The 16,938-nt window shown below is 41.7% G+C and overlaps 1 protein-coding gene across 2 annotated transcripts; it reads right to left on the reverse strand.

Moving 5' to 3' along the window:
- Positions 1-1,596: 1,596 nt before the first annotated feature.
- Positions 1,597-15,346, reverse strand: hepacam2 (HEPACAM family member 2). Of its 2 annotated transcripts, XM_035428186.1 has the most exons (10): positions 15,161-15,346; positions 12,316-12,666; positions 11,226-11,510; positions 9,269-9,568; positions 6,813-6,938; positions 6,243-6,362; positions 5,317-5,338; positions 5,178-5,212; positions 4,410-4,483; positions 1,597-3,490 (listed from the first exon to the last, which is right to left on the reverse strand). In XM_035428186.1, the coding sequence occupies exons 1-10, from the start codon at positions 15,219-15,221 to the stop codon at positions 3,380-3,382; spliced, it is 1,485 nt and encodes a 494-aa protein (XP_035284077.1). In that variant the 5' UTR covers positions 15,222-15,346; the 3' UTR covers positions 1,597-3,379. The 2 variants fall into 2 exon arrangements, with proteins under 2 accessions (XP_035284077.1, XP_035284078.1); XM_035428187.1 differs by lacking the exon at positions 6,243-6,362 and having other exon boundaries at positions 15,161-15,341.
- Between the last annotated feature and the right edge of the window lie 1,592 nt (positions 15,347-16,938).

Below are 16,938 nucleotides of genomic sequence, written 5' to 3' on the forward strand. Positions count from 1 at the left end.
CATAAGGCACTGGCAATCCTGTGCTAACATCTTGTCTTTAACCTGGTTTGTTGTTGTAACGGTGCCACACCTTGAACACCTGTGAAGCCTGTTTAAAGAAAATTACATTTAACCTAAATTCATCCAGTCTATTAAATGTTCTCATGAAGGATAAAATAGGGACATTTTCCTAAAATGTAAATGGGCTCCAGAAACAACAGCAGAATGATGGGGAATTATTCCAGTTTCAGGTGATTGTGAATGATTTCCCAGTCAAATGATGGACTACAGATGTTCCTAGGCAGCTGAGTTGTTTGTCAGGAGAGGGCAATTCCTGGGATCTTCCCATAAACCTTATAATACTGTACAAAGGTTGAACAGATGGTCTGTGTGACAGGACTTCATCATAAAACCTGCCGCTATATCAAACCGAATCCATTTCGCTCTATTTGATGTTGCGTTCTTTGCTCACGCACCAGAAAAGCTTTCAAGCTAACAAGTACAAGCAGAGAATGGTGATAAAGGCTTGTAGTACATTTCCTGATATATTTAAGGTTGACATCCTTTTGTAATCTTCTCATGTCCTTGCTAATGACAAAATGTTTTTAATATATGTACGTAAAGATGAATTTATGCTATTTATAGGGATTTTATTTGCATTTTTGGGTCACTGGCCTTCGGGTAAATTTTTTTATTTTTATAAGATGCAAAAATATTCCCCTCAGCATAAATATTGTTCCTGAGGACTTTGCTGGACAATTTGTGCAGTGTTGCAAGCAGATTGCTTTAACTGATGGACTTTAACAGTTAATTCATGTTCTTCGTTTTTGATGTAAGCACAATTTTCCTGGCACAGCCAGAAATGACCGAAAAAACTTCCACTGTGAGGTTCATGACCAAAACACCCAAAAGTTGACACAAGCGAATAAGGGGAAGTAGCTTTAAAGTTCCACCGCAAACCCTTCAACAACAACAACAGTAAAAATAATAATAATAATAATCACATAGTATTACTTACAAGCAAATCATAAATCAAGTAAAAAAAATAAGAATTGGCATCTAACAAGAGTGGTTAAGCACTGAAGACCATAAAAAGCCACCACTCTCTCTCCTTGCATGTATTTGTTACAGAATGAAATGTTGTCTTTAAAGTGTGATACTCATATACGGCCATACTGTGGCATACTGTATTGTCCGCCTTCATTGTACACACAGTGAGTGGAGTTTCAATTTGAATGTCCATCTACAGGTTTCTCTTCCTTTGACTGGAGAGCTGTAATTGGAGTTGTTTTTGATAATACAATAAGAGCTAGATCACTTACTTCTTTATTGTCGGACGATTAACTTATTCTTGGTTGATTTTGTAATGGGGGTCTTCCAAAATCAAGAAGACACACCAATTCATCCTAAAATGTTCCCAAAATGTATATATAATTTAGCAACAATTAGCAATTTGAGTTTGACCTAATTACCTTGTCTTGTATGAGCATTTAAGATTAGGCTGAATAAAGAAATAAAGATGTCGATTACATAAGATTCTTAAAAATAGGTGGAACAAAAATGTGTTTGTCTCACGCAATACATATCCCTCAGTCAATACACACAATTCTACTGAAATACTGAATTGTTATAAATCTTTATTGAAATACAAAATATACACATATGTTTACTGACACTGTACAGCACTTTGCAGATAATTTAGTTTCGTTCAAAACCAAATAGCTCTGCCTGTGAAAAATCAAATAAAACACATATAATCCCTTTCATAGACAAAAAAGGAAACAGTAACTGAGAATCAATCTACTTACAAAATGAGCTGTCCTTAAAGGGACAGTTCACGTTTTTTATATTATTTCAGTTTTGGTGCATGTTTTGATTGGCCTGGACAGTTTAGGTACATTTGACACTTGTACAGCAACATTATGCTTCCAGAGATTATGCATGTGAAAATTACATGAATATTATGAAAATAATAATAAGAAGAATAAGAATAATTTGGGTTGGAACTACTTTCTATGACCATGCAGCCTGAGCTGAAAGAAGTTGTGGCACAGCTTCCTGTATCAACATTGCTGCACCTGTACCCAGGAGTGCAGAGCTTATATTGTTTGAAAACTAAGAAGGAAAGAAGTACTGACACAATTTTTTTTAAAAACTGATATTTATGTTTGTAATTATGAATAAACACTATAAAATTAATCTGTTCACGTGCAACCTCTGGAAACATAATATCACAGCACAAATTGCTTGAAAATGACTTGATATGTTTTGTTTTTTTTATTTGTTTTTTTTTGTTGTTGTTGCTTTAGACCACAAACCCCTGAAAGACCTGATACCTGGCAGTGTGAAGTCGACAGGTCATCAAAAGAAAACCTCTGGAAATATCTTTAACATTCTTCATTACACACAAAAACTGGTCCAATCGAAAACATACACTAAAATTTAAATAGTATATTTTTTAAACTTCAGAAAGTGAACTATCCTTTTAACAAGCGTGTGAAATGAGAATTTAAGTTTGTTACAGCATGTTTCAGAATCTTTCGACTTAAGAACAATATGATTCAGCAATTGGCAAACACATAATATAACTGTAAAAACACATATTAGTTACACTTCAAATTTCATAAATTCAAAGTGTGTAGTCTTTATCCGTTTTAGGAATGAGTTTGATTGAATCGAGGCCAATGCCTTGATTCTGAAACAAAACCACCTCGCAGTTGTAAGAGTTAAGCACAAATGTATGCCTATGGAAGAGTGCATTTGCATCTGCTAAAAGTGATCTAATATCCTTAGGCTATTCAAGCACATGGTCGTGACTATTTTCTGCATTTGAAGAAGGTTCATATTTAATGTATGCTATAATATATACTTTAGCATGTCATATAGTTTCAAATGCAGGGAATAGTCAGGACTCACACTGGATGCAATGACCACGGTGTGTGTCTGAGACCATGTGTTCGAGACCAGGCCTGACAAACTGCGACTCTCTCAACTGCAGGTGAAATGACAAGAAGGGCTGGGATGAATGACATCTTCTCGCCATCATGCATTGTTGCATTGTTTCGAAAAGAGTGGACTCTACTGGTATGTGCATTAAGCCAATAAATATGAACAGGTGATGAGGCTATGCCAAACCCTGTAAAAAAAAATAATAATGATAGGCTTATGCAACAGGCATAATAGAAGCAGAGTAATTAGCAGTGCAAGGTTGAGTCACTCAACAGAAGAATCCTTCTCCTTTCCCTTTAAAGCGCTTGAAACCTTTAATAAATATTCGCCGGGAAGGTCGCAGAAGCTTTCCAGCGCTCTGAGTGTGCGTGTTCCCGCCTAAAACCTCCGGCGACGTGAAGACTGTATCATCACAGACCTTTTTTTTCAAACGGCACTCACGGGGGGGGGGTTACTTCAGCAAGCTCTGCGACGGCGTTTCGGGAACATGCTTTATAACATCATAGATGGTGGTATGCAAATCCTGAGCGGACTCCAGCCCTGCCAGGGACCTGTTGGATGCCTGTGAAAAACAAACCGGGAGATCGTGTCACCATTTTAGATCCTTTCCGTTTTTTACACACTGGGAGCAAATGGTAAAATGAAGGCTTTTATCGCGGTGCTTTACAGTGTCACCGCTGGAATGGTTCTGTATCTATATTGTTTCCCGCTGCTTTTCTTCATGTGCTGTTCTGCTAGCGTAGAGCATTTGTTAAATGAATAACTGTAAATGTAAGAACCTGATATAATATTATTAACATGGGTTAAAAATTGGTTTGTATGCGTGTGTGTGTGTGCATTTTTTGTGAGCAAATGCACGTGTGTGTGTGTGTGTGTGTGTCAGTATCGTTTGTGCGGAGCCTGACTGACACTCCCATGCAAACAGTAAGTAACCATTGCTTGTTTAGTTCAGTACTGTTTCGACATTAGAAAACTGTTCAGTGTATTGAATGCACCCCAGTTTCAGGCACTAATAACCAACAGTATGCTGAGTGTTTGTATCTACTGCAGCCCTGTACTGCCCTGCTCCCTGTGGATACAGCTGTGCATTCTGGCATTCATTACAGCCCAGATCTTCGTTAGATTAATTTTTACTGTTATCTTAATGCAGAGCTGAATTTGGCATGCTTTATCAAGTAGTTCCTTTTGGTAAAGAGATGTTCGGTTAGAATAAATGTTTGGGCTAACAGAAAAGTTAAAATGTGTCGTCCACTTAATTTGCATCATTTGTAATTGAATTTGCATTGTTAGATAGGTTAGTATTATACTTATGAAAATCTACGCTCGAGTACCAGACAATAGAACATCATTTCCCGCTCATTTAACCATTAATTATTCATCCCTGGGACTGCTTTCCCATTTTTTACTATTGATATTTGATCAACAAAGTATGTTGAGAAATGCATGGCACCAAGCTGAAGGCACTGCTGAAGGTGAAATACCAGTGTGGATTCTGCTCTTCCTGGTATCGCCACAAATTCATAGATTCCAAAGTCTTCAGTTGCGTCCTCGTGGCCTGGAAGAATAATGTTGCATTGAGTGCTTAAGGGGTTTGGCTTCAGTAGAACAGCAGTTAGACCTCACCCTACTGTATGGACAATGCTTATGTAAATCCCTATCAGAGGCCACCAATGAAATGAATAATCTGAATACTTGATGTTGTTCAGTAACAATTTTTGGCAGATCATTGAGCTTGCCACTGTGTTTGTAGTGACACCTTTTTCCACATCCTGTATCCTAGATATGGACTTATTTTTATTATTCTCCGCATTATTCTTGTTTACTTGCGTAATATCGCTTTCACTTTGACAAGTTCATACGTGGTACCTTTTTGCCTAGCAGCCTGACTACTCTGAATGAGGAAGCTATGCGGTGGCCTTCCAGTCTGTACACAGACCAGCACTCCCCTTAGCAGTCCTGCCATAGGTTGCATGGATGACTTTAGTCATCACTGCAGGACTGTAAGGTGAATCGAGGTAACGGCATGACCGCAAACAAATAGCTATTTATAGAGACGAGCGAACGGGAAAAAGATCATTAGATAGGCATGCGCAGTATGTCAGGGATAAACCCACACGTGTGATTACACTCAACTGCGGTAAACACATTGATGTATAGATGTGCAAATGATTATTTAAGTATAGGACTGTACACAGAGCTGCAAAACAATGAGCTTTTCTGAGAAATTAAAAGTGTTGAATCTGCTGTACCTGAGAGGTGTGGTCCCTTTTGGTCAGTTAGAGGCCTGCAGGGGGACAAACGAACAGTTTAAGCTCCAGTGCTAATGTCAAGAACAGTCTAAATGTTTGTTTTCAAAATACTAACTATTCCAGTTTAAATTTCCCTTACCTGTTGTAAATATTCATGATCACTGTAAACAGAAGGATAAAAGATTAAAAATCATTGTGAATTTTCTCAGATAAAAGACAAGACAAAAAAGACAAAATTCATATTGCTAGTCTTTGCACATAAGTCCAAAACAGTATTCAGGTAAATTACTTTTGAAAATCTCGATGAAATTATTCATCATTAGTGGATGCGACTCAAGATAATCATTACTACACAGTAAAATGTTCAGTGTTGAATCAGCTGTTACAGAGTGCATTTGGTCCTTGTTGGACTGATTACGCACACTGTTAGAGCTGAATTAACACCTGATATTTTACTGTGTAGTAATGATTATCTTGAGTCGCATCCACTAATGATGAATAATTTCATCAAGATTTTCAAAAGTAATTTAAAAATGTAAAGCAACTGATAATGCAACAAAACTCAGCTATAAGGCCTTGTTTTGAGGTGCTTATTTTATCATTAGCAGGATCTATTTAAAATATATTTTCTCATTTTCAGTCCTCAAAATAAACAACATGGCATGTCTAAAGAATTCACACACTGCATATACATATATAGTTGATTTTCATTGATCTTGTGGTTTAACAAGATCTTCTTTTCAAACACCCACAGATGATATTTGGACAGGGAAAACTGGCTCATTTGACTCTTTGGCATTTGCATGAAGCTCATTAAGGTGCAGACCCGGAGCTGTGCAGGTAGCACAGAGGTGACTCTGCTGTGTTTGAGTCCCCGGTTGCAAGAAAAGACTGCGCAGCCGAAGACATTTCAGAATTCAGCAGGTTCCACATCAGCTTCTACTCGGTGTCAGTCAGGGTTATGAAATAACAGAGGGTTACAGACAGACTGTAACATGTACATTTATCTGAGCCAGAACTGTGATGATTTCAGGATTGTGGCAGCCTGCTGATAATGCTCCTCACCCCGTGGCAGAGGTGTAATTGGGTAGCGAAGAGATATATCCGTTAATAAGAAGTGAGGCAGACGCTCAATTTTTACTTCATCCACTTCTTCACAGTGCTTTCTTGTGGGATCTCCATCTGCTGTAATGAGATCAGGCACATATCCAGGCTGCTCAGTCATTTTTCTAGGTTTCATAATTAATAACTATAAGCAGAGGACCCAGATCATTCCTTTGTGGCCCTGAAGGTTTTATTAATTTCCGGCTCATTTCCAGAGTCACTGATCCTCTTCTGAATCTAATTCTGACAATAACACCAGATTCAGAATGATAATTCAGCTTCTCCTCTCCTCTGCTACTCTAGGCCTTCATGCAGCCAAACCGCGATGCGCCTTGGCCTCAATTTCACGTGAAGCATTTGAGTGTGTTTTAGTGCTGTGGGCATTTCTTGCAGAACTATTTTTGTGCGGATGGAAATTTTTTGTAAATTTTCCCCAACCGCCAAACCCGTCGTTCTGTATGGAAAAAAACGCAGAAAGGTTTGGTTTGAACCTGAGTGTCAGTGGATAGCGTGCAATGCTCAAGGTCTCACCTCTGTGTGGATGGCAGGACTTTCTGAAAAGAACCACCAGCATGCAGATGATGACGATCAGTGAGACGATGACAATGGCGGTCAGCGGAGACGCTGCGCTGCCTTCTTGGAAATGTTTCTCCTTCCCTGCAGAAAAACAGAGAGGACATTTTGAAAACAGTTGCAGGTGCAGGTACGCCAGACCGGGAAAAATAGTCCTCTTGAACGGAGCCCAGTCAAGCTCAATGAAAAATAATGAAAGATGCTTAACAGGCCATTTATTATACATAGCTTCTGGCTATTCAGTGAATCCACTGATGACTATTAGACAGAGAGAGAGCGTGCATGAATTTAGGCTATGAAAATGTACGCCTTAAAAGACCATTGATGTCGGCGAGATGTCTGCCACAGTTCATAGGGTAACTGACTATCAACCCACAAGCGAAGATTGAATTCCTTCAGATTCGTTCTCCCATTTTGTGCCGTACATTATGTATCAAGAAAAATATCAGGTGCCAGAGGAAATGCATGTGACACTTAATTTCTGCTTGACACTGTCGTGGTGTCAAGATGAATGTATATGAACCACACTGATGTGTATCTGTCATAACCTTGTCTTCGTTCCTCTATTGTGATTAAGCAGTGGTTAAATCAGCTTTAGTTATAGTTTGGTTGCAATATGCAGTACTTTACATGTGTGACTAAAGTAACTCCAGTCTAGATCCAGTCTATTTGCTCCCATGTCACCCTGGGCCCTGCTCAATAACCTCACTATCCCCTGTTTCCTGTCTTGTCTGCAAAGTGTGCTCAAAAGGTAATTTCGCAAATCTGTCACAGAAATTAAAATAGTCTCATTTCCAGTCATAAACAATGCTCAGTCATGGTTTCTTCTGTGGTTTTGGACATTGTTCAAGAATGTTCAAGACAAGAATGTCTTGAACATTCTGACAGCTATTCTTCATTTCACATTTATTAAATCGTATTACACGTCAGTGCATGATCTGATTACATATGACGAATTTACTTGTTTTGACAACACCTTAATTGCCATTGAGCAATTATTCTGGAAGAAACAACATTTCAGAAGGAATCACATTCTTTGTCTGTAAAGCAAACCGGAGTGGCAGTGAATCTCAATAATCCAATGATCCAGCATTCCCCATCATTTTCATTTGCTGAAAAGGAAGCCAGGCCAGTTCAGCATGTAGCATTTATGTTTTTTCTGCTCGGTGATGGAGAAAGTCATTTTTTCCTTTTAGGGCAAGTCGCAGAAACTGCCTGCACGGTTGGACTCTGTCAACAGGGAACACCTGTTGCCAGCTGTTTGCTTTCCAATAGATCCATAAGATGGTTCAGAGGGGAGAGACCAGGGACCAGGTCTGAAGAACAGAAACTGAAGAAAAAAATAATATTGACTTTTCTCAAATGTGGATGATGAATTAGATAAATGTCCTGTTTGAACATTTCACTCAGATCAAGTTGTGTAAATAGTTACAACACTGATGGGGACTTAGATGTTTATTTTAACGTATTCACCCTTCCCTGAATATTTTGTAGCCTGTTTCCATGAAGGCTTGGTCATTGCCAAGATAATAAAGTTGAGTTAATAATGAAGATGATTTATTCTTTGTGTAAAATTATGGTATTTAAATATATGTGTACATGGGAACTAAAGCTTTATATTTTCTTTATTTTCACAAATAAATTATTATCACTGTGTGGAATATTACACATATAGTACTGTCACTAATTATGGAAACACTGCATTTATAAACAGAGTTTGATGACTAATCCAGTATTTTGCTACAATTTCTGTTTTTGGCATAATAAATGTAAAATGTAGGAAATGTAATATAAACATAAAATTTATATATAAATAATTAGCATTTGTGTTAAATAATCATCATTACACCTTCCTTTATGTATTACCAACATAATTGAGAAGTCTAATGTATCTTACTGTGGGAATTGTATAATTAGCTTGAACATTGTATTTCTTTGCCCAGTATTTTTCTACATAAAGTGATAATAGTCATGCAAAGAAAACAATAGTCATTTCAAATTACTGATGGTCTCATAACATCATTACCAATTGTGGTGAACTGTTTCAAATGAAAATGGCTCTGAGAAGCGACAACAGAAGACAGGGACGAAATAAAAGCTGAAAGAGAACACACACACACACACACACAAACACACACGCACACATGCACACACACAAACACACACACACACGCACAAATGCACACACACAAACACACACACACACACACACACATTCACACACACACGCACACACACACACACACACACACGCACACACACAAACACACACACACACACGCACACAAACACACGTGCGGGCACACACACACACGCACACGCGCGCACACACACACGCACGCGCACACACACGCACACACACGTGTGCGTACCCACACACACACACACACACACATGCGTAAACTCATACTGACCGGTGCCCAGGCTGGCCACCACCAGAGTGAACTCGGTTTCGTCCTGCTTCTGTGTGACGTTGTTGAAGGCGCGGCACAGGAACTCCTCGGTGTGGGCCAGCTCGTAGGACGTCACCTCGAAGCGGGGACCCGTCATGAGGACCTCGGTGGCGTTGTTGGTCTTGGAGATCCAGGCGCAGCTGTTTGGGGGGTTGGAGTCTGCCAAGCAGTCGAAGAACACCAGCTCTCCAGGATTGACAGTGAAGACCCCCCCAGTTTGCAGGCCTTGGTCTGATTTGACTGCCAGGTTGTACGGTCCATCTGGGAATTAAAAAGTAAATAAATAAATAACGTAACATGATGCCGAGCACAGGCTACTCAACCCACCAACACTCGCCATTTTCCTACAACTAAAGTGTAGCTAGTGCTCGGTTTACCTGCAACTAGATAGTATCTAGCACTGTGTTTAAATAAATGAATAAATAAATAAAACCATCTCTGTTTCAGTCATTTCTGAGAAGTAGATCTTACTTCTACATTGACTAATTAACATAATTGTTGTTTCAAGGTATTTCGAAGAGCAGGATTTCTTCACAGTCTGTAGAACCGATGGTCTGAAATTTAAAATGTTTTGATGTAACGTGGAAATTCTTAATCCTACCCATGATTTATTTCATTTGCCAGGATTATACATATTAAGATATATATGTAAAAGCATATTTATTAAAGTGCTCTAGTGTTTACCGTTTTTATTTTTTCCTAATTAAAAGTGAAATTGCAAAGCAGAAGATTTTACTTTCACCCATGTTTTAAAGAGTATGACTCTCACTTTTTGTCACTCCGGATAAGAGCATTTGCAAAATGATAGTTATGTCATGTGTATTGGGCTATCATCTGAGAAAATAGTCTGTCACTGAAAAAGAGCTATATGCTAGACATGGGCACTGAGGGAAGTGAAACCGCGGTTTTCTTAGTCTCTGCTAGCTCGACTTGGCCGTACTGTAGTTTCCTGACAGACGGAGAGGTGGCGGTTCTGCTCATTTCCCCTGTGTCTCCAGCTTACTGGTCTGCAGGTGGTAATCACTCTGTTCTGCACTAGGCTATTACCAGAGCCCTGGCCTGGAGCAGTGGCATATGGTGCTCCAGGAACAAACACACATTTACACTGAGGCAACACTGTTAAAGCCTTTGTGTGCATGCGCAGCCATTGTCTACATAAACCTGTCTAAAAAAAAAACAGGCAGTTGTAAATTACAGGTATTTTTTAAAAGAGATGTTTCACAAGTCTGAGGTTTCTACGGAAGGGCTCTATATGTCATTAAGCTATTATGCAAGCTATTATGCTACTCTTCTTGCATTAAGCTTTATGACACTAAATAAACATCTCTTAAATTGACCTTAAATACAATCACACAGATATATAGTCTCAAAGGTGGCCACAGACATTCTAAACAGTGTGTAATCCCAATAAATAATAGCACTGTCGCTCCACAGAAGTTGAAGATTAGAACTGGTTCCTCAAACTTGGCTGGCTCTGTGGTATCATTGATACAGCACCACCTAGGTTTCAGTGATGGTGACATCATTGTTTGACTAACCCAGAAGTGCCAACAGTACGATACAGGAGCCTGAATGCAAATATCAAGCACTTCTGTTTTTCCATCTATGTGGAAGGACCAGGCATGGCACAATGGGTGCCTACAACAGGGTTAGTTATTTAAAAAGGAGGTGAAATTAGAGCGTTAAGCGAGAGGTGTTGCTGCACAATGATGTCTGGTGTTAACAGGAACAGAAAAGGCACACACTACGCTTAGAGGGCAAACTAAAAAAAAAGTAAACTAAACTTTTGTTGCTTACTTTGTTATTATACATAGTGTGTGTACGTGTGTGTGTATGTGTGTGTGTGTGTGTGTTCCATGTGTGTGCGTAGCATATTTTACATAAGCAAAATTAAATGTTGAAAGATATTTGTACTTACAGAAAATATTTAGTGCCACTGGCGCGCTTGTTTCTTTGCTGATGAAATTTTCCACCACACAACTGTACTCCCCAATGTCCTCTTTTCTGACGGGGCTTATGACAAGGCTGCTGTTGTCGGGAGAGAGTGTGTGTCGCGCCCCGGCGCGAACGGGTCTGTCATCTTGGAACCACTGGTACCGCACCCTGGTCCCGTTCTCCACCGAGCACATCCACATCACATTCTCTTTATCCTCCACCACTTCAGTAGCGGGACTCTTCTTGATGACTGGGACAGATACGGGCACTAGACAAGAGAGATGGCACCTCATCAGATCTCTTCATCAGCTTTCTGTACTCTTCATTGTCTTTGAGGGGTTCGTTAATACAACAAACCACTCAATTGTTGCTATGACAGCATGCATAATATACTACTCATACAATGACATGCTAATGAACAACCTTCTGAATGACGAGACAAGGTAATGAGTAAGGTGTAGTCAAAGATGGCAGAAGGAGTTAGAAGTAATGGGGGCTGTTGTCCTTTATAGAAATAAGTACATTCTCTCAGGTCAATTCCTTCGTGACCAATTTTTCCCAGTCTCCATATCAGCATCAAATATTTTAATCAAACCTTTGTTCGGGTTGTGTACATTAATTTTACTTTGAAACCTGTTTACAATTTCATTTTGTAAACGTTTATAGCCTGTATTGATCACTCAAATGCACCTTGCACATATTTGAAAGCAGAGGTGGAAAATCCAGATTCAGAAATAATAGTCCTCCCCAGCATTTTGTTCCAATCACCGGGATTTTCTGATTAGCACAATTTTTTTAGCCAGAAGGTAGAACTAATTAGTGAAATTAGCTGGCTGAGTTCATGGGTGAAAGGATCACATGGCAGGACTTTCTTTCTGACCCCTGGACTTGCCACCTCTGATTGAATGAGAATAATAACACAATAATGCCTTTATGAATTACATATTAATACCAGAGAAGGGGAAGTGGTATATAAGGCATACCTGCTTGAGATTGCTAGGTAAATAGACCTGTTCAGTTTAGTCTTAGTCTGCCTTAACCCTATTTTTAACGACCATGTGTCACCAGCTTACCATGGACCATGATGCGGACGGGATTGTTCTCTCTAACAAAGGATCCGTTGGGAAATGTGATGTAAAATGCGAGCCAGTACTCCCCCTCCATCGTCTGGTCCAGGCTGTGAATCAGCAGCGACGCGTTGGGGGGCTGAAATGAGAACCTGCTCTTGTCCATGTTGATGTCCTTTTGGTTTTGGAAGGCCACCAGCAGTGTGGGCATGTCCTCGGTTGGCCCGCGGAAGTTCCAGTTGAAATAGATCTCCACGTCTTCTGAGTGGACGAAATCTTCCACGGGCAGGAGCAGTGAATGTCCATACGTGCCATGGAGAATAGTGGGCACCCTCACATATGGGGAGCAGTAGGTGCCTGAGGGACCAGGAAGCAGCGCTTGATTATAATGGCCATTGATACAAGCAGACATGAGTAAACGAGCATTGGGGCAAGATGAAATCTGCGCTCAACACATTACTTCAGGATTCGTTCCTGTTCATTAGCCATGCACACTGTGCAGGGCAGGCTAAGCCTCCAATGTTTCTCATTAGAAAAGGGCTCATTAGAAAAGGGTAACTTGAGTAACTTTCTGATTAAGTTTAGAATTATATCTGACTGTATGATAATGATAAAATACTTTAATCTGAGCAAACCATGACAAATTGTGGCATTAATTGGACACGTTCATTTGACGTAATTAGGTAAGTTTTAATCCCATGAAGCTTACTGATCAGATGTATTAACTAATGATTTATGTTTCCCCAAAAACAGGAATATGTGCTACATTGTATCTTAATTGCTGTAGATTATATGCCTGAATTACAGATAGGAGTTTTTGTCAGTGTTTTTCTGTTTGTTGCTAGATCTACATTTGACCTTCAAACTCAGGAGGAGCTTCCTCTCTGACAACTTCTTAATATGTGGTTCAGACTTGCTTACCACAAGGCTATATTAGGTTGTGTGTCATTCACTAACCTGTGAACCTAAAACGGTGTGCCTTATGAAATTTTTGTGGGTTTTAAACTCATGTCTGACAGGAAACTTCAGTTTGAACAGAGTTACAGTTATATTAAGGTTAACCCTTTGTGTAAGATACTATACAGTATGTCATAAACATTTTTGTATTAAAGTATAAAAACATTAAATTTTGTGTATGTTGCCACTGACATGATATAACAAGCCTAGATTGCTCCTCTCTGTTCTCTCCCAATGTTTTGATATTCCTAAATCAATAGCAGAAATATGACCCATGACTATTGCCTTCCATCACACCTAATAAAATAAGGGACACCAAGATGTACAGCAATATAACATGTATGTACAAATGTTGTTATTTGTTTTGGTGGAGATTTTTGGGACTTTAAAACTCAATATTTATTCAGTTCTTGAATTATACATGCTCCAGACACCGGGTTCTGCTTAATTCTGAACTGGTCTAAAAGCAAACACTTGCTTTGCAACGTAGCCGTTGAACATCAGTTTGAATTCTGTTTACGTTGCACAATTGGCACAAGCCTCTGTTGCCTGGGGAGTACACAGGCTGTCAACTCAAAAAAAAAAAAAAAAAAAGCATTAACCAAGTCCAAAAAACAGGACAGACAATGTGACAGATACACAATGGCTAATTACCCCTCCAAATTCAGGATGTAGGCTTTTGAATATTTCATCACTGGGTCATGCGTCCATTTTTGACCAAAGGCACAGAGTGGACGGTGAGAGTTGCCCATTGCAACGGACAGGTTCCGCGTTGCTGGGCAGGTCATGCAGCAGGAGGTAGGCTGTGTGCAGGTAAACACATCCTCCTCCCCCCACCTCCCCCCTCCTCCCCCTCCTTCCCCAAAGCCACCCTGGAGACAATCCGCATTATCTCCACTGTTGACTGTTGGCAATATTATTCATCACAATAGATGGCCGTGCGTGCCTTGTTATGTCGTAAATAATAAATAGAGCCACCCCCATTACATGCTCTGCGTATCCTGCATGGGGTGGGTGGGGGGGGGGGAGGGGGGGGGGGGGGGGGAGGGGGTGGCAGAAGTGTGCTCTCTGTTTACCCATCAAGGGTTGAAAGGTCCCCTCAATAGGTGCTTTTCGCTGGGCTACTGTTGCTTCTAAACAACTTGGAGGCTGTGGCAGCGAGGGGCACGGTTGACGGTCTGGATTCGTATTACAATGCACACAGGTGAGATCCCTTCAGCGACCCCGATGACCCCCCCCATCCCCCCCCCCCCGCCCACCATTCGCACCTCAAACAAAGCTGTTTGGACTCAAAATAAACTGTGACAGCTTGGCAGCATGCCGCCGTAGAGACTTCATGCGCACTCCCAAAATAAGCCTTATTAAAATAGCACTTCAAAGATAGACTGAGTAACTCGTCACATTCCTATCTTTCCAGAACATTCATCATCACATGCAAATCGTTTGAATCTCATAGAGGGAAACTATGAGAAAAAAGCCCAAGATAATGGGGTTGCACCACCTAAGCAAAGCTATCTAAACAATTTAAAAAATTACGAGCCAAAGAGGAAAACAAAATGCGATAAAATAAAATAAATATTCAGTTCCTTCTCTTAATTTTTGACTTCCTATATAATACTAGAGAGACAGGAACAGATCTCAAACTGCTGCATTACAGTGTTCTGTAATACTGAATGTAGTGCGTCCTTCCAAATATTAGAGTGTTTAAAGGCTTTAGAACCAAATTATTCGACCAAATTTAAATGATCAAAAGTTGATCAGCAGACTTTCATCATTTTAGCATTACATGAATTGGTACCCTTCAACCATAATGTACAGCCGACATGCTGGCATTTCAGCCGCAGTGGCTACTTAAGACAGTGGCAGCCATGGCTTCAAACACCTGTGGTCTTACCTGAGAGGAGGGAAGTCACTGTCCAGAGCAGTGGCAGGAAGGTGCTGCTGAAGGTCTCCATTAATGCATTCTGCTCTCCGTGGAGCTGCCTGCTCGTGACGGAGGGGAGAGGGGAACTGGTGACACAACATTTGCCAGGGAAATGAGAGGAGCTGGTCCGGCCCCTCCCATGTGACACCAGCAGGAGAGGTACACCTGGCGACGCCTTTACGTGGTCACTGCCTCCCACGGGCACCGGCACACGGGGGGGGCGGGGGGGGGGGGTTTGGCCCCGGCCCTGACCCTGGGTCCCAGCCCACCCCCCCCCCCCCCCCCAAGCAACCGGGGGTGGGGGGAGGGCGGCTCTCTGTCCTCCCGAGCTGTTAGCATTAGCACTCTTCTTTGCGGGGCTGAAGAAATGTTCCCTGACTGGCTGCATAAAGGTCTGCTCTGTTCGCCCTGCTGACTGACTGTCGCCGAGGAGCGTCACGCAGCGATGGGGTCGATTGTGGTTCCTAAATGTCCCACCCCCCCACCCCCCCCCCCACCCACAGTGCGTAGCTTTGTGCCGACCCATTCACACCCATTTTCTAAAGCAGCCACATTCATCTGTGTAGAACCATTGCAGCACACAGAGCTGCTAAAAGAAATCACGCAATCAAATTTATTGTGTCACTTCCTCACTTCAGCCTACTCTCGTCATCAAATTAAAAGCATTCCATTCAGAAGAATGAGAATATTATTTGAGCACTGTACACTCATCGCGTGACACAAATGGGTCATTATACAGATGCTGTGTGAAACCCCCTTCTCCAAATAATAGGGATATGCGTTATACACAGTGGATAGGCACACGTGTAGCTAGCCAAGCTGTGAGAGATAATTCATGCTCCTCTCCACAGGCAAACAGTCCCTTTATTGTGAACGGATACCTGCGCTAACGAGCCATTAGCGCTGCAAAGCTGAACCCCCAGGGCCAGTTTCTCATTAGTCCCATGTTGTATGTCCCTGTTGATTGGTCAGACATGGCGGCTAAGTGGTGAGACACGGCGGCTGAGCAGTGAGACACGGCGGCTGAGCAGTGAAACATGGCGGCTGAGCAGTGAGACATGGTGGCTGAGCAGTGAGATATGGTGGCTGAGCAGTGAAACATGGCGGCTGAGCAGTGAAACATGGCGGCTGAGCAGTGAGACATGGCGGCTGAGCAGTGAGACATGGCGGCTGAGCAGTGAGATATGGAGGCTGAGCAGTGAGATATGGAGGCTGAGCAGTGAAACATGGCGGCTGAGCAGTGAGACATGGCGGCTGAGCAGTGAAACATGGCGGCTGAGCAGTGAGACATGGCGGCTGAGCAGTGAGACATGGCGGCTGAGCAGTGAAACATGGCGGCTGAGCAGTGAGATATGGAGGCTGAGCAGTGAGATATGGAGGCTGAGCAGTGAAACATGGCGGCTGAGCAGTGAGATATGGCGGCTGAGCAGTGAAACATGGCGGCTGAGCAGTGAGATATGGAGGCTGAGCAGTGAGACATGGTGGCTGAGCAGTGAGACATGGCGGCTGAGCAGTGAAACATGGCGGCTGAGCAGTGAGACATGGCGGGTGAGCAGTGAGATATGGAGGCTGAGCATTGAGACATGGCGGCTGAGCAGTGAAACATGGCGGCTGAGCAGTGAGATATGGCGGCTGAGCAGTGAGATATGGAGGCTGAGCAGTGAGACATGGCGGCTGAGCAGTGAAACATGGCGGCTGAGCAGTGAAACATGGCGGCTGAACAGTGAGACATGGCGGCTGAGCAGTGA

This window comes from Anguilla anguilla, chromosome 8 (assembly GCF_013347855.1).
Source record: "Anguilla anguilla isolate fAngAng1 chromosome 8, fAngAng1.pri, whole genome shotgun sequence".
Taxonomy (NCBI): domain Eukaryota; kingdom Metazoa; phylum Chordata; class Actinopteri; order Anguilliformes; family Anguillidae; genus Anguilla; species Anguilla anguilla.

Coding starts and splice junctions, on each gene's coding strand:
- hepacam2 (XM_035428186.1), bottom strand. CDS start 15,221: ATGGAGACCTTCAGCAGCACCTTCCTGCCACTGCTCTGGACAGTGACT. Junction 6,363..6,812: donor GTCCTGCCATCCACACAGAG/GTGAGACCTTGA, acceptor ATCTCATTACAG/CAGATGGAGATCCCACAAGA. Junction 4,484..5,177: donor AAAGGGACCACACCTCTCAG/GTACAGCAGATT, acceptor TTATTCTTCCAG/GCCACGAGGACGCAACTGAA.